Below are 25,018 nucleotides of genomic sequence, written 5' to 3' on the forward strand. Positions count from 1 at the left end.
TCATGAACATTTACAAACTGCTTTGTCCTCATTCAGCTTCTTTCAATCCACAAAATCTTGAGTGGATGGAAAACATTGAATGTGGACAAATATGTCAGAGGTTCAACAGCCTGTTACCTTTCTCAGCTCAATTGCCCTTTTTCCCTAACAAAAGAAAAATCAAATTTACGACATGAAACAAGCTCCCATGCCAGACCGTGTAGGATTAAATTGAAATCACCAGAGAAGAAATACAAATAGAACAACAAAACTTCCCTTTTGTATCTAGTGACAAAAAGCTATTTTCACTGGACTCTCAAACTGCACAGAATTAGAGAAAATTTATCAGCTTGGAAAGACAACTCCTTTGTTCTTCCACCAGGAACTAGATTCCAATAAACTGGATTTAAGGAAGTTGAAGACTCAATTTCAAATCCAGATATTTCCCACATTTCTAACTGCTCTGATGTCCTTAAAACTCTTGAACTTCAAAATTGGAGAATGCACTGGCAAACTTAGTGAAATTTATAAAGGTAGGCTTTTAAAAAAAATGCAGCTAAAGAATGAATATGGGTACTTGGAAATGCTGTGAACTACTCCCTACACAGATTATTATGGCAAGGAGGACATGAAAATATTAAAGGAAATGATTTGCTCCATCTACATAAATAAATCCATAAATATTGAACAGTTAAGGAATTTCTATTGAACCTATAGAGCTCGTCAAAGTATCACCATTGTTAATAGATGAAACATAATAGCAGGACTTTGATTAAAATTGCACAGCAACACTAAGAATCCCTTCTCTTGCATCATGGGTGCTTAGCACATATGCTATGTTATATTATAGGCCCCCAATTACAGACAAGAGACTGAAGAACAAACTGTAGATTGATTATGGAAATATGGAAAAGTGACAGGGTAGTTGTAGCTGGTGAGTTTAATTACCACAGTGTTTACTGAGATTCTCTTAGTGTTAGGGCAGAATTTGTTAGGAGTATCCAGGTGGGTTTCTTGACAGTGAAACCAAGGAAGGGGCCATACTAGACCCTTGTATTGTGAAATCAACATGGCTAGGTGATTGTTGTTTCAGTGGATTGCATCTTGGAACTAGTGATAAGTGGGATTGTGATCAGTGATCCTTAGAATGGTGACATTATAGCGTTTCAGTGGGATTGCATCTTGGAACAGTAAAACTCCCTACGTATTAAAAGAGTTATGAATAAAGTCTAGAATCACGTTTTGGGTTTGAAGAATGCTAAATTAGGAAAAGATGAATTTCAGCAATATTAGGCAGGAGCTAGGGTGAGTGGCTTGGGAATGGCTGTTATTGGGAAAGTACACATCTCATGTGGGAATCACTGAAAGATTAGATGGTCAGAATTCAAGACCTTGTGAGGGAGACAGACAAAAATAAGAGTTCAAGAATCATGGATGACAAGAGAAGTTGCAAATTTAGTCAAAGAAGATATTAAGAGGAATAGATAGAGTGGACAGCCAGCGGCTCTTCCGCAGGGCACCACTGCTCAATACAAGCGGACACGGCTTTAAGGTAAGGGGTGGAAAGTTCAAGGGGGATATTAGAGGAAGGTTTTTTATTCAGAGAGTAGTTGGTGCGTGGAATGCACTGCCTGAGTCAGTGGTGGAGGCAGATACACTAGTGAAATTTAAGAGACTACTAGACAGGTATATGGAGAAATTTAAGGTGGGGGGGTTATATGGAAGGCAGAGTTTAAGGGTCGGCACAACATTGTGGGCTGAAGGGCCTATACTGTGCTGTACTGTTCTATGTTGTTCTATGTTCTATGTAAAAAGGAAAGACTTGCATGGTTTCAGAAGTTGAATTGGACAAGGCCTTTGAAGAATATTAAGGAAGGAAAAAAACTTAAAACAGGGAATCAAGAGAGCTGAAAGAGGCCATAAAATATTGAGTAAAAAATGAAGAAAACCTGAGGATATTTTATGCATATAATAAAAGCAAGAGAGTTCCACTTCAATCCAGTGAAGTACAAACGAGATAAGTTACGTCTGGAGCCAGAGGAGATGGGCGAGGCACTAAATGAATAATTTGCACCTGTGTTCACCAAAGGGAAAGATGTGAAGGAGAATGAGGCCAGTGAGTCAACTGATCTTTAAGGGTATATTAAAAAAAGGTGGTGTTGTTGGGGGTCTTGCAAAAACATTAAGGTGGATAAGTCTCCAGGATCTGATGGGAGTTATCCCTGGTTATTGAGAGATAAAAGAGGATTTACTGAGGTCTTAAGAGATCTTTATATCGTCTTTAGTCATATGTGAGGTCCCAGAGGACTGGAGAATAGCCTGTGTTCCTCTGTTAAGAATGGTAATAGAAACAAGCAAGAAAATTGGAGATAAGTGAGCCTTATATAATATAAGGAAAATTATTTGAGAAGATTAGGGATGGGATCCACTTGCATATTGGCAAGCTTAGATTTATTATAGTTAGACAGCATTTCTTTGTGCAGGGAAGGTTATGTCTTATAAAGTTGGATTGAGACTTTTGAGGTGACAAGAATGACTGAGAAGGACAAGGCAGAGCAGTAGATGCTCTATACACAGACTTTAGTACAGCTTTTGAGAAGTCCCTCATGGTAAACTGATCCAGGAGAGAAGGTAAGTTTGTTTATTATCATTCAACCATACACATGTATACAGCTAAATGAAACATAATTCCTCTGGGGCTGAAGTGCAAAACAGTGCATTTAGTCACACACAGCGAAGACAGTCCCCGAGTGGCATGGCCTTAAGATTAATAGGTTGTCATAAAGTGCTAGGGTGCATGTTTGCATAAAACAGTATGACGTTAGTGGCACTTAAAACAAGCAGTAGTATTAAAAATGTGAAATAACAGCAATAAAAGATGAAGTGACCAGTGGGAATGGGAACATCTGAGAGTTGTGGAGTGGGTGGGACAGGCAGAATGGCATTCAGATAGGGTGTACATGTGTCTGACAGTTCTGGTTCTCGTGCTGTAGTACCTTCTGCCTGTTGACAGGAAGTCAATAAGAATGTGGGCAGGATGGGAGGGGTCTGTGACAGTGCTTCTGATACATGTCCTGAATGATGTTTTCAGCAGTCTTCACTCTCTGTTACAGGGTCTTGTGAGCTGATGCATTGCAATTCCCATACCAAACTGTGAAGCAGCTGGTCAGGACACTCAGAGCTGCTTCAGTATAATGTGTTGAGAATTGGGAAGGGGCAGGGGAAGAGAAGGTGGAGGTACTGCTGTGCTCTCTTGGCTAGAGATTGTATTGAGGGACCAGGTGAGATTGACAGAAATGTGCACACCAGTACTTGGTGCTCCTGACTCTCTCCACTGAAAAGCCACTGATATGCATTAGGGAGTGGTCAACCTACACCATCCTGAAGTCCACAATCACCTCCAGTCTCGTCCATGTTTTATGTATGCACATACGAACATACACACACACACACACAGTCTAGATAAAAATGTAGGTAGGCAGGCCGATTAACAAGTTTGGAGATGACACAAAAAGTTGCAGAGCTGTGGATAGTGAGGGAATTTGTTAAAGGATTCAGTAGGCTAGAATATTATCCATTGGAAAAGTGGGCAGAGGAATTGCAGATTTAATGTGGACAACTGTGAATTATTGCAGTTTGCGAAGTTAAATGCATGAGGAACTTATATGGTAAATGGCAAGACCCTTAGAACTTTGATTTACAGAGGGATGTTGCGGTTCAAGTCCAGAGCTCCTTGAAAATGACAACACAATTTGACAGGGTGGTAAAGAAGGCATGTGGTGTACTTGCCTTCATTAGCTGTAGTGTTAAGTATAAAATCAGAAAGTCATGTTGCAGCTGTATACAACTTTGTTAGGGCACATTTGTTCTGGTTATGGATGCTTTAGAGAGGCACAGGATGTTTCCTAGGATGTAAACTGGATGAGACTTCTTTCTATGATGCGGCTTCAGTTAAAGATGAAACAGTACACAACAGGGACCGTCCCTTCAGCCCACAATGACTGTGTTAACCATAATAATTTAAACTATCACAAGAGATACTGCAGATGCTGGAAATCTTGAGCAACACAGAAAATGCTGCAGGAATCTTTACACTTTTCTCCTTCCCCAAACCTGCTCGTACTCACTTTCCTTATTATAAAGTTCTGTAGCATTAAAACTGAAATTATTTTATTTCTAGCTGCCTGTCATACAATAGATAATCAAATGCTACATCAAAACAGTTCTCGCAGTTCAAAGAGAACTGGACATTTACAACCAGGAAACTATTTAGGAACATCAGCAAATTAGATATATCAAATAAAAGAGCAAAGTGCTTTTAGCTCTCTAATAGTTGAGTTGCGACTGTTTGTAGCTCATAATTTGCATTAAACTTCTTTAAGCAAAGCTGTATACAGTTTGGAGATAAAAAAAAAGTTTTCTCCAAAATAATAGCATTCTTACTTCTTGTTTTGGTGAATGAAAAGCCCTAATCCAAATCACAGGTATTCAATGAAAGAAAAAAATATGATGGTAATATAGTGGTTGTAAATGTACTAACAGTCAGATCCTGATTTTGATACTTGAGGCACTCTGGCTATCACAAAAGTTAAAATGATTATTAACATTAACATTACATTTTTAAAAATCACTACATATAACTTATATATATATTCACACACACATCAAATGAGAAATACTACCACCAAGTGAGCTCAAATGCACAGATGCTGTGCAGCTCTGACAGCTGACAGAACTACAGAATTTCTGTTTTTGCACTACTTATTTTAACTTAATTATTTAACATAAATATATACTTACTGTAATTCAGTTTTATCCTATATTTATTATGTATTACATTGTGCTGCTGCCGCAAAGCTAACAAATTTCACAACATATGCTGGTGATATTAAACCTGATTTTGAATACTGGCTGAAGAATTTAGCCTAATAAAATTTGAACACAAAATTCATTACCTTTTTGTTACATTTCTCACAATGATATGCATTGGCACCTTCCAATAAATCTCCTTTAACATACTGCTCAAGTGAGTCAAGCAGATTTTGATGATTTCTAATGTCAACATTCAGTGTTGTGAAGGATTCCTCACATTCATACCTGAAAGAAAAAAAATTGTAACCAATATGATAAAATCACTATTTAGAAAAACGTCATTTTTAAAACTAGCATTCAGAATATACACAAAGTTCCAATATTCAAAGTCTAGATTAGACAAAGAAAAACTTAAAATGTAATATCTGGGTATCATTTGCAATTTACTGCATATCTTTATGGTATGATACTAGTCGTAAACTACTACAGTTCATGTGAAGATATTCCCATTATTCATTAGACTAATTTTTAAGATTTGACCTTTAAATGAAGGTTTAAGTTGATACATCAGGCTATTAGACTTCTGAACAACTTGTACAGGAATTTATTGGTATTTGTTTTTCTCTTGTAGGCAGCTGAGTGTGCAGATTTTGTAGGTGTTTTAAAGATGGCTTGGCATGTTTCTACAGAGTAATTTAAAGATAACACAGACAATGCATTATCATGAAAGAAAAATTGGCAGACTGAAGTAGAGGATGGCTCGACCAGTGAATCAACCTGTTTCACTGAGCATCAGATGTTGGAACTAGTTGACCCATTGATTAGAATCACAGCTTGCATGTCATCCTATAGGACATGTATGGAGATGAATTTGTGAGAGCATGAATCTTGAAGATTGTTCATAGTCATTTCTTGATTGACAGAGCAAAGCCTTGTTTTTCAGTTAACAGCTGGTCTTTTCAATCTCATCTGTCTTGTGCAGTCTTGTCTTGGACATTCACACCCTTGGGTAGAATATTGGTTGGCAACTTCTCCTCTATTCTTGGCCTCAATGTGGTAGGCCACAGAGTTTGGACAGCAGATGGCTTTGACAATGCTGAAGAATTCACAATGATTACTGGCCAGTTGCTGGATTGCACTCTGCTTTACACCAACCAGCTGTTCTTTAAGCCACCAGATTTTTTTTCCATGAATCTTTGTCGTTAGGTGGCTGCAGTGTTATTTTTTCTCTACTCAATGGAATTTCAATTCTGAAAAAAAAAAACTGTTTTTGCGGTCAGATTAGTACTGATCTTTTGACTGTTTTTAAACTATAGTTTACATTTTCTGTTAGAGGAGTCAAGAATATCTTCATCTACTCTAAATTTGGGCAGCGCAGGCTTTGCTGAAACACCGAAGCTCATGTTGCTTTGAAGTAGTCAAGTTATCTGTGGAGCCACCTGACAAATGCTTTGTGCTATCCTTGAAGTCTTTGACATGAAATTTCTTGCAGCAGTAGTTCAGTTATTGATATTGTTTTTGGGCCAGGCTGACCTAAATAATCCAGCAAATTAGTTGGAATCGAAGACACTGGCAGATCTCAAGATATGAATAATACACACCCCTCAATCAAAAGATTGCATAATCTAACAGGTGCCAGTATCAAGATGCTGAGGTCTTGTACTCTCTGATGAAAATGAATGTTGGTGATTAGACTGTTGTGTCATCCAAGTTTCAAGAGTATTCCTTGACCAGAGTTAGTTTCCCCTACTCATTCCTTATTTATCATTCATAATTGTGTCTTTTATGATCTCCGCATTAAAGTAATTTAAGACCACCAATCTCCTCATGGGAACTGGGACAAGGCTTCTCTTTTCTCAACATTTAAACAGGATTGTTGTTGACCAGCATTCATGCTAGACTGACAGAGGGTCTTGGTTCAATGGCAAGGGGATCCAAATGACTCACTTCTGCTCATCCAGCCATGAGAAAGACATGAGCTGCTTCCTTGGAGTGACAAAAAATCTGCCTAACAACCAGAAAATGATGCACTAGTACACTGCAATCTGCTGAAAGCACATTGCAAGACTGTACAATGCAAATTGGAAGATGTGCCAGGTGTCAAGCCAGAACCCTTGCCAGGAATTAGGATGAAAATTGGCCTCAGCTAGACCTTAGATAAGGGTGAAAGAGATTCAAGACTGGGATGATTGAGTGAAAGGGATAATGTGTGGGAGTATGAGAATGAAAGTGAGATTTCATCTCAGATGTGAAAAGTGCCTTCAGTATTGCCAAATGCAAAACTCCTGTTTAACTTGAATAAGTTTTAAGAAATGCTGAATTGTTAAACAAACTAAGCTTGATGCACAAGATTAGAGTTGCTATTTAGTGATCAAAGCTAAAACTGCTGCTTCTCCCTATGACTGAAGGGAGGACAGAAGCAGACGTTTCTGGATGATTTTTATTTAATGTGGTTTGTTCTTATTTTTTCTTCTGCCAAACTCTTTCCTGCTTCTCGTAATTTAATTTGGCTTGAATTAACAGTTTCTTTCATGTGTATTGGCTGGTTAAGATTTTTACTGCTATGCTGTAGGCATTTCATTTTAGAATTCTGTAAGAGTAGTCCATGGTAGACCCTTGTTTGGTTTTGAGCTGAGATAAGAGGCTTTGTTGTTCACCTTAGAATGTGGTAGGATGGGGAGCATCCTACCACATTCTGGCACCTGTTAACTGATCAGGATGGTAGAATGGGGAGTGCTGGGGGGGAGAGGTCTTTGTTGGCGGGAGCTGGGAGAGGACATGAGGGAAGATGGTGGAGGATGCTGTCTCTGTTGCACAAGGTGCTTTGTGCAGATGAATGGCTTTGAGGAGGAAGGAACAATACTTCCGTGGGAGAGCCCGTTTTGTCAAGATGGATTTTGAGCGCTATTTGGAAGGTAGTGTGTGCTTTCAGGCAGATCGAGGGTCCAGTGCATGAGTTACAGACAAGTTCAAGATTTGAGTTCCACCATGCACATGTGACTGTTTAACTATACGGGCCATGTTTGTTTTTTACTTTCTTTCCTTTAATAACTGCTTGCTTAAGCTAGCATTCACACAAACCGGGTTTTGGGTGGGCGAGACATCCCAATCTTACAGATTTGGTAGGACCAAAGTTATATATACTCTAGATGTATGAAGCCTAAGAAAGGTGGGTTTCTCGCTGCAGAATCCAGTGGCTGTCAGCAAGGGACTAAGGAGTCACATTTCCAGAGACACCCAGTAAAAGGGGGTTTCACATGCTTTTGCTGATTTTTCCCCAGCTCCAACCTAAGATTTAATTATTTCTTGACCAGTCATTCACCAATGTGCCAGATTCCTTCCGAGCTCAATACAATTCCAAAGAGTTTATAGCAAATAAATCGCAGAAAATGCCAAGAATAATTATCTAAAACAAGAATGCTACACTATGCCTCCTGCTAATTCCTGGTCAGTACTTAAACATTTGCATTTTGCTATCTAGCAGATCTGATCACTTACACATTCCCACGATGTCAATGAAGGCCTTGCCAGAATCAGCACTAAGCACAGTTAAAAATATTGATCTGCCAGACTAATGATGAGATAATACAGAACTGCAGGTGCCAAACAACAGTAACAACATGCAATAGGTAGAACTCTGCGATTTCACATCAAACCTATTAGATCGAAGAATTACAGTTCTACCATGCCTAGTTATAAATGTTGGTGTGTAGCGAGACAATCAACGGGAAATACTGGCTCTGAGAACATCCACATCCTCAAAACCCGAGGATCATAGCACGTAATTGTGAAAGACATGCAAAAACATTCACAGCTGTGTCTAGTCAGAAGCGCCAAATAGATGGTCAACTTTGGCTTTCTCCTGAATTCCCACCTTAGCTAATTACTGGCTAAACAGGACAACTCTTAATTATCGACAATATAACGGAATTTGTCATTGATATCGCTATCAAGTTTATTAATTACATTTACTTATTAATGCTCAGTGTGACCACAACCCAGCTTTAAGATTTCATCAAGCTTTGATCCAAATATGGATCAATGAGCTAAATTCCAGAGGTGAAAGTGATACCTTGAGATCAAGGCAAGGTGTGGCATCAATTAGACCTGGTTAAAAGAAAAATGGGCAGCAAGAAGAAAATTCCCTGACACTCGGAGTCATAACTTGCAGAAAGATAGTTATGTGTTATTGGAGATCTAATACCCCTAACTCTAAAAATTCTTAAGGCCAGCATCCTAGGACAAATCAACTTCAATAACTTTATCAGTAATTTTTCTTAACATAACAAAAATTCACATCAAAGCCTGCTCAAAACCTATAAAATATTTGGAATTCTACAGTTCCATTCTGAGCATGTTTAAAATAATGCCTTCTCAAATTTGGACCTTCCACTTCTGTGAGAATTTTTGTGGAACAATCTTTCATTTAGTTATGACCTTATGTTAGATAACCAAGGAAAACAAAAATTGATCTGGATGGAAAACATTTGAGAATGAAACTGGTTGTATTACTCTTGCAGGACTAGCTCCTTAAATCAAAAAGCCCTGTGCCATAATGATTCAACACCTTGCCAAGGTCTTGCATGTTGTTATATGTTTAAGAATAAAATTCATAATTTAATTATACACTAATATGTCTCAACACGAATGCAGCCAAACAGGACATACCTTTTAATTAATGCAATAATATAAAGAAACAAAAAGTAATGTTACTTTGATCAGTCAGTGACTATTATTTATTTCAACTGCAATCTCCATCACTACTGAGTAACAGTAGAACAGGCATTTTCAGTTAAGTAATTTAAAAGTTCACCTGTGAGGACAGCCTTGACATATCTTCTGATCAGCAAAGGAACCACCAAGAATTTTGCTGAGCATTGTTGTATGGCCAAGAGCTTTCAACGCTTCATCCAGGCTATCCACTAATGAGTTGAAGAACTCCAAAGCATCATGCTGTTCTCGCAGATTGACTGGTTCACCCCAAAGCCTAGAGTTACAAGTAGAAAAAGTGATATTTTGCCTTATACTAGACAGGAAGACTTTTTGATATCGTGTTTGCTTCAGATTCACTAATTTTACACTATGGTTATTCCATTTGCTGCATTCAGTCCAAGTTAAATAATCTGCTAACAATCTACATTTTACGTGCACATTTAATTCCCATTTCCTTTAAAGAAGTTAATACAATGTTCATGCATTTTAAAACTAAGATGATTACATTTCCTCTTTAACAATGTCAACAGATGTAACACACTTTCCAAATTTCCTTTCAGGAATTAGGTTTCAATACTAACATTTTAGCACAAGGAGCAGGCACACCCTTTAAACTACACACCTGAATTGTTTCCAGAACCCTCTAGGCACATAGTACTGCAATCTGGAGGCAGCCAAATGCCCAAAAATGACCTGAAGATGTCTCAGAACGCCAATATTGTACTCTTTCCGATCTTCTGTTTTTCCAATTACTGGTTTGTCATAATGGTGGTGGTAACTGAAAACATCATCTCTAGGATCAACATTACTCTGCAAAAATATCCAAATAAAAATGCTAAATAATGTTGAAATAAAATTAACAGAACTATTAATAGAAGGCATCTTTACATTTGTAGCAAAACTATAAATAGTTAAAAACTTGTTCGAAATATTTAAATCAAAATGAGGTTTATTATCACTGATGTATGAATTGGTTTCATATTAAAGATCACAGTATTTGAAAACAGAAACTAAAGTGTTCTTGATGTGCCTGCTGGATAGTTTGCTGAGGGTGTTACTTCAGTTATCTACCACATTGAGTTCTGCCACAAACAAAATTTCAAAATGTTGGATTAGCCATTCAAATCAGAACGTTAAAAAAAAAATACAGTGCATCTGCATAAATACACTGCACTGCATTTTTAGGGATTAAAAATAACATATGGAAGGAACAAGATGGCTGCAATGAGGGGCAAATTTACTGTTGGATACAAGGAAATAAAATAAGGAAAGACGAACTAGATTAAAAGGTTGGGAAAAACAGTAAGAACAGCCATGTAAAGTTTTGCTTTTAACTTATGCTTAATTTCCTGAAGTGATATGCATGAAGGAATTATTTGACCAATAATAGTTAAATTTTAATTCACGGTCCTTGCATGCAATAGCAGTTTTAAATAACTCAAACATTTAATTGGCAATTACTTCGCAAATAAAGAATTCTTTAAAGCATTTTTTTTATCAATGGTAAAACAAAGTGTAAAATTCATTTTTGCTAAGCTACCTGGGACAGAAGCTTCAAAATGTACATATATAGCACGTTCACCCCTCAACTGAAATTTCTGTATAAGCCATTTGTTATTTTGATCATAAAGAATCTGGCCAAGAGAACATTCGATTATTTTAATTTTAGTGTAATTATTGTGTTTACAAATGCCTGAATTATTTCCTATACTTTAAGTAGTTTGTAAACTTCAGTATTGAGACTCGTTTTCTCAAACAAGTTTTAACCTAACTGAAAAGGATAGTAACATTTAAAAATAAACACAACTAAATAAACATTTGAATACATTTTCAGCATTTTGTAGTTACCTAACAAGTTCAATAATAGTTTGGGTACTGAAGCATAATCTACCGAAAGAAAGATTAAAAACATTAATTTTGATGCATAAAAAGTTGTTTTTAGTGGTTACCTCATTGTCCTGCTTTTCATCCCCAGAAGTATCATCATCAACGTCACTACCAGTGCCTTCGATAGTAAGGATACCATTTCTAATAGCTGGAATCATATACAGCTGTTGAATAACAGAATTCATGTAACAAGTAGCACCAGCATTCTTTAACCCCACAAATCCTTTTGATGGACGTGGTCCCACTGGTGGCAAATACTCCCACTCTGTCAATGCTTCGCAACCTAAACAAAAATGCCAGCAGTTAATACTTAATAGGTACTGCAACTATTTAAAATATATCTATCAACAGTTTGCAGTTAAGCAATTTTTAAAGTAAAATCAAAATTAGACCATATAATAATTTTGTTTTAAATTCCAGACGGAAGATAACTAGAATTTGTATTTCTATCCAAATGGCAATATGTTTAATGAAATTTGAATAGTGGTTCTTTGAAGAAAAATAAGTAGCAGGTTTCTTTGAAAGTTCATTTCAAAATTAAATGTTTTAAAATCTATGGTCAGAATAATGGCAAAAACATTAAGATTTCTGCATATATAGTGGATTCCGGCTGACTGGGCCATGGGTTAATAGGGGCAGCTGCTTACTGGGCCAAGTCTTAAAGAACAAAAACACCATGCCACTTAATTGGGGCAGGAGACTGTTGCCAAACAGTTTCTAACTAGCTTCAGTTGCGCGCACTTACAAGGTAGTTAGACATTACATCATGCATAGAGTGAACAATTTTTAAATAGCATCAGTTGTGTGTGTTTGTGTTCAAAGTGGGGTGAGATTTGTCAGTTGTTGAGAAATAAGTAGCAAGACAATTCGGAACTGCTTTACTCATTGGATTTTCAAACATTCGGGCTTGGAGATGCCAGAACTGGCCAGAAGGGAAAATTAAATGATTTCAAGACTTCAACAAGTACTACAAAGAATTTGAAGGTACTGACAATCATCTTGAATATTACAATGAAAATGAAGATTTGGAGACTGTGATCATCAAAAGGATTGTATGAAGGCAGTACATTATATGCATTAAGTGTCTGCGCTCATTTTGTTCATTTACAGCCAATCAAAAGAACATGGCAGCATACACTGGATAAATTCCTCTGTCGATAACCATAAGGAACCAATACAGTTTTATAGTACTGTAGTAGTATTGATAAGTGTTCTAATTTGTTCTGTTTTTCATTTAATTACATAAATCTGTTACTCATTTAAATGGTAGCTAGTCTTTTTTTAAACTTTTTTAACTATTTCCATGAAACTTCAGCTAATTGGAGCAGCTACATAACTGGGCCAAATGCACAGGTCCTGATATGTCCCATTTAACTTGAATCCACTGTATTATTCTAGCTTTGGTGTGATGAATTGGCAGAGATCACCCTAATACTGAAATAGTACTTTGTGATGTATTGGAAGCATAAAAAACCTTTTTAATCAATAATTTCCAAGTTGACACTGCTCAACAAACAAGTAAAATAATTTATAAGTAAAACATCAAAATTGTGTTACCATTTGATGGCAAAACAAAGTTTACGATGAATAAAAGCCACACTGAGGTTCATTAACGTTCTCCATCTTAAAATACAAATCAGTGTGTAATGACTGAGATACTATTAAACAGATTATGCATTTAATTTGTGATTCTATTAACAAAGCAACTGAAATGTTTTTCATGCAACTTTGTTGTAGTCACTATGCTTTTTATTCCAACCCACAGTGAAATGTATCCAGGCATTTAAGATATTTCCATGCATTTTCTTTTACTGAGATTTCATGCATCTTAGCAAGAAATGTAATACTCAAAATATTCTAAAACTCTTAACCCACACCTGATCTCCCTCAGCACGGTCCTGTATTGCACTGCCCACTCCAACACACATACTCAACCACTGAATTCTATTGTCTCTATCATATCATTTCTTACATTACAGTAACTTAGATGTATTTAAAAATTCACTCAAACTACAATTTGCACAAAAAGATATTCATCAGTTAAGAGCTCAGAAAGAAACAGGTTGCTTGGCTAAGCATATTTGGTGAAAGTTAGGTTCCCTGGTGTTACAAATCATAAGATTATGGTGGTTCGTTAATGTACAAGACCAGATTTAAGTGAACAGATAATTTTATATAAATTATCTAGTCACAAAGTAACCAGCCTAAATTTATTATTTAAAAAATCCACACCCCGGGAAGTTTTCATGTTTTATTGTTTTACAACACTGAATCACAGTGGATTCAATTGGCTTTTTTGACACTGATCAACAAAAAAACTTTCATGTCAAGTGAAACCAGATCTCCACGAAGTGACCTAAATTAATTACAAATATAAAATAGTTGATTGCTTAAGTATTCACCCCCTTCAAGTCAGTATTTAGTAGATGCACCTTTGGCAGCAGTAATAGCCTTGAGTCTGTGTGAATAGGTCTCTATCAGCTTTGCACTTCTGGACACTGCAATTTTCTCCCATTCTTCTTTACAAAACCGCTCAAGCTCTATCACATTGCATGGGGAATGTGAGTGAACAGCCTTTTGGACTCTGACTTAGCTGCTCCAGGACATGAACTTTGTTGTTTTTAAGCCATTCTCGTGTTGCTTAGGCTTTATGCTTGGGGTCATTGTCTTGCTGGAAAACAAATCATCTCCCACATTGCAGTTGTCTTACAGACTGCATCATGTTTTCCTCCAAGATTTCCCTGTATTTTGCTGCATTCATTTTACCCTCTACCTTCACAAGCCTTCCAAGGCCTGTTGCAGTGAAGCATCCCCACAGCATGATACAACCACCACCATGCTTCACAGTAGGAATGGTGAGTTTTTGATGATGTGCATAATGTTTAGTCCGGTGGCCAAAAAGCTCAATCTTGGTTTCATCAAACCATAGAACCTTATTCCAGCTGACTTCAGAGTCTCCCACATGCCTTCTGGCAAACTCTTGTCTACATTTCATGCAAGTTTTTTTCAACAGTGTCTTTCACTTTGCTACTCTCCCATAAAGTTGCGACTGGAGAATCACCTGGGCGATAGTTGTTGTATGCAGTCTCTCCCATCTAAAACCACTGAAGCTTGTAACTCCTCCAGAGCATCTTAGGTCTCTTGGTGGCCTCCTTCACTCGTCCCCTTCTTGCACAGTATCTCAATTTTTGAGGACTCTCTGCTCTAGGCAGATTTACAGCTGTGCCATATTCTTTCCATTTCTTGATGATCGTCTTAACTGAACTCAAGGAATATTCAATTTTCTTGTATATATCTCTTGACTTGTGTTCTTCAATAACCTTCTTGTGGAGTTGCTTGGAGTGTTCATTTGTCTTCATGGTGTAGTTTTTGTCAGGATACTGACTTACCAGCAGTTGGACCTTCCAGATACAGGTGTATCTTTACTACTATCAATTGAAACAGCTTGACTGCACCAGTGATGATTTGATGTGAATATTGGAGGGGTGTAAATACTTCTGCAATCAATTATTTTGAGTTTTATATTTGTAATTAATTTAGATCACTTTGTGGAGATCTGTTTCACTTTGTCATGAGTCTTTTTCTGTTGATCAGTGTCAAAAAAGCCAAATTAAATCCACTGTGATTCAAAGTTGTAAAATAATAAAACATGAAAACTTCCAAGGGGGAGCAGGAAGGGGGTTGTGAATACTTTTTAAAGGCACTATATATCAACACCAGGAAATGAAATAAATAGTTCTGAAGCGCAGTCACTGTCGCAATGTAACAAAACCTATAGCAAGCCATTTATATACAAAGAGCAATAATTAGATAACCTTGCTTCTAGTATTGAGTATGTGCTCATATCTTTGTAGTGGGCTTGAATTGAAAACCAGCTTCCACTGAGCTTTTAGATTTGGAAGAAGATGGTGCCAGCAAACAACACAACCAAAGGTGACGCTCTTCAGACAGATCACAAAACTACTTTACTACTGCTTCTTTCAAATTCAAGTCTGCTACTATCAGAACCTGTGATTTACATTTTGATCATGTATTTTCAGAGTCATTGAACAATATGGCGCTTCGCTTTATCCGAGGGAGTTTGGTGAGGTTTGAAGCAGAGTGTGGCCTCAAGACGGGGCGTGAGCCCATGACTGACTCCGTTTTCCACTGATCTGAACATTGAGAAAGACTGAAATCAACATGAATGAGAGTGAAAGGCAAGCAGGCGTTTAGCGTCGCCTGCCAACATTTGACCAGTCTCTCTCTTCCTCTTGCTCACTGCTGCCGGAGTTTTCGGCCTTGTGCAAGGTTTAATCAATGCAGTTGGTGGATTGGCCTCTTTAGCTCATGTTAGGTGTGCTTCTGGCCAGTTCCTTTTTTAAATGGTATTTGGCGCAATTTTGATCAGGCCAGATTAGCTCTGCGGCTTGCAGTCAACGAATGACAGCGCTAAAAAAGAAAAGTACTGAACACTTCTACACTATTTCAATGACTCTGTGGTTTGATGTTTTATATTGTGTTCCTTGCTTGTTTTTTTGCTGTTTGTGTGATTTGTTCATTTTTTTGCGCATTGGGTGTTTGATGTTTTCTTTGAACATGGTGTTTTTTTGTTTTGTGGCTGTCTATGGAAAGACTAATCTCAGGGTGGTATACTGCATATATACTTCTATAAAAAATACAATTTGAACTTTTGAACTTAATCTGAATGCACATCAAATCTTGCAACTAATTTTCATATACCTGCATAATACATGTCTGTTATAGTGTCCACTATTTGTTTGAGGTTTTGCACACAACCAACAGCCAATGCTACCAACAACTCAAAACCAGCATTGATTGCAGCTGGTGCACTGCAGACAGGAATCGCTTGTTCAGATGGCAGCTCTCCACTCTTCTTGTACTGTAGGTACACATTAGAGGCTGGAAATATGAAGTCATCTATCAGTTCCTACAAAAAAACAGAAAAAGACAGATCCATTACTTAATGTTGCGCAGGATCAATTATCGTACTTTGAGGACAAAATAGCACATTGGAACCTTAGTTTTTAAAGTCCTTTACATTTGAGCTTTACTGTAGTAAAGCTCACAATGTCCAATCATAATAATCTGGCAGTTGCACAGAAGTTTGAAAATGCAAAGCGATTTGTAAATGGAAGATATGGAATTTATTTGGACATTGTAATAATCCCAGTGAAGATTACTTCATAACTGTTAAGTTCACTTTCTTGATGTGCTCCAAAATTACAAAGACACCACTTCATTTTTTCTTGACATATTGAACAGAAACCTCAGAACAAATATTCTAGGATAAGAGACACAAATACAGAGCTAATCACTCAACAAAACGACCACAGTGTCTGGCTTCATCCTTCATGTTGGTGATAATGGATAACAGTGTAGAAGAATATACTTTCATTTCAGAGAGTTGCACTCTTACCTATTCCCCAATCAAAACAATCTTAAAGTTTGACTGACATTGGTTTACTAAAAACTTACATGAAATATTGACATTATATGTATGTAAGTTAAATATAAGATTGTCAATAGATACAGAATCTCCTGGATGGCCAATGATGTTGTGGAGAATTTACTATTATATAAATAGTAAAATAAAAGCAACTGCTCAGTCAAGGTTTGATAGATGAAGAGGAGAAAACCTGCATAACAAATACATTATTTTTATGGTATAACATTACAAGTGTATACACCTGTAACAAATTATGTATTATCTTTCATAATGGGTATGAATTCCTGAAAATATTTTTGTGATAGGGCAAGTTTTTGTAGCAATTTGATTGCACATTTAATGTTAAGGGTTCAAGATTTTGTTTTGTAGACATCTTCTCAAACAGTCTCATAACTTTGGTCTAAATGTGGACAAAGGAGTTGAATGGCAGAAGTGAGATCCTAACAAGTCAGTATATGACCAAGTATAGCTTAAGGAATAATAGTAAATTGGAAATGGTAATCAATGGTAAATGAGAGAAAAACTCGTCCACTTGCTGGTGAACTTCCAGTGATCCAGTTCTTTATCTGTTTCAATAGCTCTCACTCCATCAATGCTGGAAGTAGGGATGTTCATTTATTTTTACTTTCAGTTTCAGACATGGCTCCTTAGCTAATGCAGTAGTTCTGCAAGCAGTGGGTCCAAATAACACATAGCTAACATTAAGCCTTTGGGTGATAAAGTAGTATGTCATATTCATACCACAAAGTCTGCAGCAATAACCATATCTCTTTGACTTGTTGCTAAATAGCTTTTTTGTGAAGTGTTTGATGATTAATCAGAAGCTAATTAAGACCAGTCATTTATGAACTAAGTCTCTTAGAGCTGGACAGATGTTGGGTATTCTTTGAAGGATAATGCCATTATCTCAATTTCCATCATCCATAAGATACAGGTCTGTGTAATTGAATCCTTTCCAGTAAGGGAAACACTTGAGAAGTTTGATTATGCAATGTTGAGCAGCTGCTGGCTTAAACTCTATTCACTCCTCTGCTACGTGCTCCTTGGACATAATTGCCATCCACAAGATGCATTGCAACAACTCAGCAAAGCTTCTTCAAAGGCACCTACAAAGTATACTACTTGTAAGGCTATAAAAACACTTACTTAGTTCTCCTCCAAGTTGCATATACTTGATAGCAAGTACGTTGCCATTGATACACCACTATTGGTCAAAGTCTGTAAATTTTGAACCCAAAGCTCTGAAAACACCAACCATATCCAATTTCTTTGACTTTACAGAGGAGGAGTTGTGGAACCATTACATTGAAAGGGAGGGCAGGCTTAATGGACCAGGTGGCCTACTCCTATGTTGTATTCTTGCATACTTTCTCTCTCCAAATCACCTTTGAAACATGTTATTTATCTCAGATGACATGTAGCTATAATAATTTATATATGAATTCCAGGTAGTTTCATATCTGAAGTTCATAAATTATCCAGGCAATAAGGAGCAGCACACAACTTAAAAATGCATGCTGAGTCTCAACATGTGTCTTCATTTAAGGTTAACATTTTCAGTTGTTGGTGCAGAAATCTCTTAATTTTATGACACAGCTCACTTAGTTGCATTGTAATTGAAAAGCAAAAGAACAGTGCAGGGTAAAAATATAAAATAGAGGTAGAAACTACCACAGACATATCAAATCAAGCAGCATCTTTGCAGATGGAAATTATTAATGCTCATGCTTTTCATATCAACTGGAAAACTGAACAAACAAGTGTCTTTAAATGTAGAGACAGGAGGGGGTTGAGGAAGAAAGAACAAACTAGCTGTGAAAGGGTAGACAAGAAGAATTAAGATAAGTTATGGCCATCTGTAAGAGGATGTGAAAATCTGATCATTGTAAAATTCTGCCTGGAGGTGTGTTTACATTGACTTTAACAAGAATAGAGGAGTAAAGGAATGTTGGAACTTTGAAGTGTGGAATATGACAATTGCTGAAAATTTCAAAACAAAAATACAGCTTTTCTGCAGCAAGCTTCTGATATCCAATTCTGCTGTTACATTTAACTACTTCCACTTGAAACACTGCTTCTGTTCCAAGATGCAATTTAAGATACATTTTATCACTTCTTGTAGGTCCAATTTAGTTATGCCGCACATTAATTTGTATATAATTACATCCCCCGTTCTTTCTTAGTTAGTTAGGCCAGGGATCACCAACCTTCTTTGCAACGCGGGCCGGTTTAATAGTGACAATATCCTTGCGGACCAGCCGACCAGGGGGTGGGGGTGTTAATCACGACCAGAATATAGGTAATAAGTCAACTATAAGTCACTTATAAGTGGCTAATACATTCAATTTTGTTTCTAAAAGGGTTTATCTAACGAATTTAATATTAAACACAGCGCATATTTTCCTTGGATGAACATATGAAATCATTGCAGCACACCAATATCGCTGAATCAGTGAGAGCCCTGGGCTCATTTCCCTGCAACAAGACCGTCCCATTGAGGGGTGATGGGAAACAGTGATACTCGAAGGGGGTTCCTCACGTCCAGTCTATTCAGCAATTTAGTTGTTGCATTCACTGCAGAAAACCCTGCTTTGCAGAGATATGACGTTGGAAATGGAAGCAATGTTTTCAGTGCTTCCGTGACTATCTCAGGATATTCAGCCTTGACTTTGATCCAGAATGCCGGCAGAGATATTATGTCAAACATACTTTTTAGCCCACCATCATTTGCAAGCTCGAGGTGTTGATCTTCTTCCCGCGCTGACACGGATGATTCACCAGGGGCATTCACAAATGGGTCACGGACCCATTCCTTTGCATGTCTTGGGTCATTTGCGATTGGGAAGTAACGCTCAAATTCTGTCAACAGCGAAGATAGGTGATCGCGCACCATCTGTGAGAAGGATGGTGCAGCCTCACTCTCCCAAAATCCCAGCTAATGTTGGGAACATGTCAAATATGCCCACTGTCCACTCGCCGTCCCCACAGTTCCAGTTTGGCTTTGAAAGCAGACACTTTATCTGCCAACTTGAAGACAGTTGTCATTCTCCCCTAAAGTGACAAATTGAGTTCATTGAGCACGTTGAAGATGTCACACAGGTAAGTGAGTTTTGCTATCCACTCCTCGTCACTAAAGTGTGCTGACAGTGGTGACTTTTTTCCTGAAAGAAATCTCTGTAGCGGCTTTCTTAACTCAAAAACCCTGGCCAGGGCTCTCCCCCTTGATAGCCACCTGAATTCAGTGTGTAAGAGAAGGTGTTTGTGCTCTACATCCATATCCTCGCAAAGCTACTCAAACAGACGTGAGTTCAGTGCTTTTGCTTTGATGATTGGTAACTTCAACATCACTCAATAGGCTGTTAAGATCAGGTGACATTTTTCGGCTAGCCAGCATTTCCCTGTGTATGACATAGCGTGTAGACTGTAATCTCTTTGACTCGGGTAATGAAACCGGACAGCCGTCCAGTCATAGCTGCCGACTGTGCATATTCCAACACAGAATGACCAGTCCAGTTTGCCTGACATGAGGTCATTCAAAACTTGAATAGTTCTGCCCCAGTTGTGTTAGTTGGCAGCGGCAGTGCACACAACATATCCTCGTGCACATCGTCTTGAAATATGTATCGCACATAAACCAGCAGTATTGCCTTATTGTTGACATTAGTAGATTCGTCGACCTGCATAGCATGCCATGGTGACTCGCTAAGCCGTTCCAACAGCTGTGCTTCAATGTCCTCTGCTATGTCATCGATTCTCCTTGAAACTGTGGTAGCTGAAAGAGAAACCTGTACTATCTTGTTAGCTGCAGCTTCTCCCAACAGTTCACGGCACATGTCCTTGACAACAGGCAGAATCAATTCTTCACCAACAGTGAAAGGCTTCTTAGCCTTAGCAGTATGGCTAGCCACTAAGCACAGCGCTCTCAGAGCAGCAGCATTTGTGGAGGTGGTGGCTCTCAGCACCTGCTTCTGTCCCACTTGCTCACGTTTTTTCTGCTCAAAAAACTCAATGGGTTCGTCTTTAAGTGCAGGGTGCTTGGATTCAAGGTGCCGAAGCAGTTTTGAGGGATTCATTGCCTCATTAGATAGCTTGTCTCCACATATCACACACAGGGTGCTTGGAGCGGACGAGTCACAGTCACATTAAAGCCATATTTTATGTACAACTCGTCGTATTTTCTGTTGAAGGAAGCTTTCTTTTGTTTTGCAGTCTCGGCCTCAGCTGTCTCTGCGTTATCATCATTGTTAGGCTGTTTATGTCCCCTAACACCTCTTCCAAAGAAACTCTCAAGCGCTGTTGGTTTTTTCACTCATTGAGTAGTTGTAGGTTAATGATCGACTGATGACCTCGTGTGGGTAATAACCGAGCGTGAGTTAAAGCTCAACAGTGGATGTGAAAGGGAATGAGGAAAGGCACAGCTGACTCATATCGCCATATCATATTGTTTCCATGTGGCCTGGTTGCACATGCTTTGTGGCCTAGTGGTTGGGGACCACTGAGTTAGGCTGTTCATATAGTATTCTACTTTGAGCACAAGCAAACTACTGATTTCTTGGGGCCAGCATTAAATGACCTACATTTAAGATCCCCTGTGAGATTAGGCCTCAATACATTTTATTTTCAAAATAAATTTTTAAAAATACCAGGACAGTGTCAGTCTAAAAGTTAACTGCAGAAAAGTTTTCATTTTATAATCCATTAATCAAATACTAAGCAGTAACAGCTTGTCATTGAATATAGCTATAAGCTTATGAAAGAACTTAAATTAGCAGCAGTTGAAACCTCAATTCAATATGCAATATTTGCAATAGCAGTACACAGTTTCTTAACAACCAGTTAATATTTGCCAGTTACTGTAGAAGCAAAATGAAAAAATTTTGACAACATTTATGTGATCAAAAACATTCATTTCATGCAAAACCCAGTCTGCTGTTGGAACATACCTTAATGAGATTAGCACCTCCTTTTTCTGAACCTATATGAAATTTCTTTTCAGGTGTCTGGAATGCTAACAGCTCCTTTGTAACTCCAAGATGACCCTCCAGAATTGTTTCTTCAACCCCAGTTTCACTTGTTCTCTTCACCTCATCCTAATATTTATGAATACAATTATAAACATTAGATAATTAAAATCAAAACTTACATCAAGGCATTATGAGCAAATACTGTTACAATGCAAAGAGATGAACATTAAGAGATCATTAGCTACGACGCACCATCTTCAGTCTTGTGACAATGTTTAACTTCCTCAAGCAGATAGGCTCTGACATGCTCCCCCCCTTCAACTACTTCTTTACTTCGGCTGTATTCTGAGCAACAAATCTAATATCTATAATACAGTGCTGAGGAAATACCGTTTCTGACAGCATTTTACATATGACAAATCAACACGTCATTTGAGTGAAATAAACATCTTTCAGCACTACTTGAAGAGCAATTTGCCTTGAGTTCAGATGTTACTCCTTCACCAAATAGTAACTATATAAACAAATTATCTGATTATTCATTAGTAGGACTCTCCTCTTTCTACATTGGCTAAATATTACCTATGTTTAGCCATACCACACAATGCAATTTTGAAGTTATTAAGTACTGAGCAATGTGCTTGGGAAGCAAAGTTTTCCCTTAATAACTCATAACTTACACATCATACCGGCGCAGTGGTGAAGGTTCTCAGTTAAGTATTACATGCAAGTCTAGAGTGGAAAGATGGAAGATATGGAGGGCAGGCAAGGGGCTTGCTGGCCAGGCAGCTGTGTAAGGTGTCAGAGGTGGGGTTGGGAGAACAGGTTATTATGTATTCCTGTGAACTAATAAGACAAACATCAGATACTGCTTGCCTAGCTGTGGTGAAAAGATTCAAGAGAGAACAAGAAGAGACAACCCCATCAAGAAGAAATCTGAGAAATGAGGACCTATTTGTCATATTTCCCCATTAGCAGTCATTAAAGAAATAACTAGTTGACTCTCTCTTCCAAAAATACATTTTTCAACCTCTGTCAACTCTCTGAGCAACATGCCACTTTTCAATTTTGTTCAGAACTATCAAGCTTGCTTGGCAAGTCGGTTGTTCCAATTTCTGCTTTTCCTATTAGCAAGATTTCATTCATCCACTGCACACTTTCAAATGTGAACAAATATTTGACTACCACGTACAACACACTGGAGGAACTCAAGTTGGGCAGCATCCGTGGAAGCGAGCAGTCAACGTTTTGGGCCGAGACCCTTCATCAGGACTGAAGGAGGAGGGGGCAGGGGCCCTATAAAGAAGTTGGGGGAAAGGTGGGAGAAGACTGGTAGGTGCCAGGTGAAAAACCAATCAGAGGAAAGATCAAGGGGTGGGGGGAGGGGAAGCAGGGAGGGGATAGGCAGGGAAGGTGAAGGAGGAATGTAAGAGGAAAGCACTATAGGCAGTAGAAGGCGGCAGAATCATGAGAGAGGTGATAGGCAGCTGGAAGAGGAGGCAGAAGGAAAGTGGGATGGGGGAAGGGAGAGGGAGGGAATTACCGGAAGTTGGAGAATTCGATGCTCATATCAAGGGGCTGGAGACTATCCAGACGGTATATGAGGTGTTGCTCCTCCAACCTAAGTTTGGCCCCATCATGGCAGTAGAGGAGGCCATGTATGGACATATCCGAATGGGAAAGTGAAGCAGAGTTGAAGTGGGTGGCAACCGGGAGATACTGTCTGTTATGGCGGATGGAGCAGAGGTGCTTGACGAAGCGGTCCCCCAATCAGCGTTGGGTTTCGCCGATGTAGAGAAGGCCACACTAGGAGCACCGGATGTAATAGATGACCCCAACAGACTCACAAGTGAAGTGTTGCCTCACCTGGAAGGACTGTTTGGGGCCCTGAATGGTGGTAAGAGTGGAGGTATAGGGACAGGTGTAGCACTTCTGCTTACAAGGATAAGTACCAGGTGGGAGATCTGTGGGGAGAGACGTGTGGACCAGGCAGTTGTGGAGGGAATGATCCCTGTGAAAAGTGGAGACGGGTAGAGAGGGAAAGATGCGCTTAGTGGTGGGGTCCTGTTGAAGGCAGTGTAGTTGCGGAGGATAATATGCTTGACCCGGAGGCTGGTGGGGTGGTAGGTGAGGACAAGGGGAACACGGTCCCTGTTGCAGTGATAGGAGGATGGGGTGAGGGCCGAAGTGCGGGAAATGGAGGAGATGCGGGTGAGGGGATCGTTGATGATGGCAGAAAGGAAACCACGATTCTTAAAGGAAGAGGACATTTGAGATGTCCTGGAATGGAAAGCCTCATCCTGGGAGCAGATGCTGTGAAGACAGAGGAACTAGGAATAGGGAATAGTATTTATGCAATTGGCAGGGTGAGAAGAGGTATAGTCAAGGTAGTTATGAGAGTCCGTTGGTTTGTAGAAGATGTTAGTGGACAGTCTGTCTCCAGAGATGGAGACCGAAAGATCGAGAAAGGGGAGAGAAATGTCCGAAATGGACCAAGTGAATTTGAGGGTTGGGTGAAAGTTAGAGGCAAAGTCGATGAAATTAATGTGCTCAGCATGGGTGCAGGAAGCAGGACCAATGTAGCAAAGGAAAAGTTGGGGAGCAGCACCAGTATAGATTTGGAGCATAGACATAACCCACGAAGAGGCAGGCACAGCTGGGGCCCATGTGAGTGCCCATAGCTACACCCTTGGAAGTGGGAAGAGACAAAAGTTATTAAGTGTGAGTACCAGTTCCGCCAACTGGAGAAGTGTGGTGGTGTTGGGGAACTGGTGAGGTCTATTATCAAGAAAGTAGTGAAGGGCTTTGAGGCCTTCTTGATGGGGAATGGAAGTGTATAAGGATTGGACATCCATAGTGAAAATGAAGCAGTCGGGACCAGGGAACTGGAAGTTATTGAAGAGGTGGAGGGCATGGGATGTATCCCGGAGCTAGGTGGGGAGGACTGAACTATGGATAACAAAATGGAGTCCAGGTAGGCAGATACAAGTTCGGTGAAGCAGGAGCAGGCCGAAACTATGGGCCTACCAGACAGTCAGGCTTGTGGATCTTAGGGAGGAGGTAAAACCAAGCAGTGCAGGGTGTGGGAATTGAGTTTTTTGGCTGAGGATGGAAGGTCTCCAGAGTTGATAAGGGCAGTGATGGTATGGGAGACAATGGTTTGATGTTTTTTGGTGGGGTCCTGTTCCAGGGGTAAGTAAGAGGAGGTGTCAGA

The 25,018-nt window shown here is 38.9% G+C and overlaps 1 protein-coding gene across 4 annotated transcripts in view; it reads right to left on the bottom strand.

Moving 5' to 3' along the window:
• The window catches only part of usp9 (ubiquitin specific peptidase 9), a 284,080-nt gene that overhangs the window by 36,314 nt on the left and 222,748 nt on the right, over positions 1-25,018 (bottom strand). For all 4 annotated transcript variants that reach the window (XM_073045518.1, XM_073045519.1, XM_073045520.1 and 1 more), the window contains 6 exons: positions 21,784-21,930; positions 16,114-16,321; positions 11,454-11,674; positions 10,127-10,314; positions 9,605-9,778; positions 4,935-5,076 (listed from right to left, as the gene is read on the bottom strand). In XM_073045518.1, coding sequence (XP_072901619.1) covers positions 4,935-5,076; positions 9,605-9,778; positions 10,127-10,314; positions 11,454-11,674; positions 16,114-16,321; positions 21,784-21,930 — 1,080 coding nt within the window. The remainder of the gene's footprint in view (positions 1-4,934; positions 5,077-9,604; positions 9,779-10,126; positions 10,315-11,453; positions 11,675-16,113; positions 16,322-21,783; positions 21,931-25,018) is intronic.

Source organism: Hemitrygon akajei, chromosome 5, assembly GCF_048418815.1.
Source record: "Hemitrygon akajei chromosome 5, sHemAka1.3, whole genome shotgun sequence".
Classification (NCBI taxonomy): domain Eukaryota; kingdom Metazoa; phylum Chordata; class Chondrichthyes; order Myliobatiformes; family Dasyatidae; genus Hemitrygon; species Hemitrygon akajei.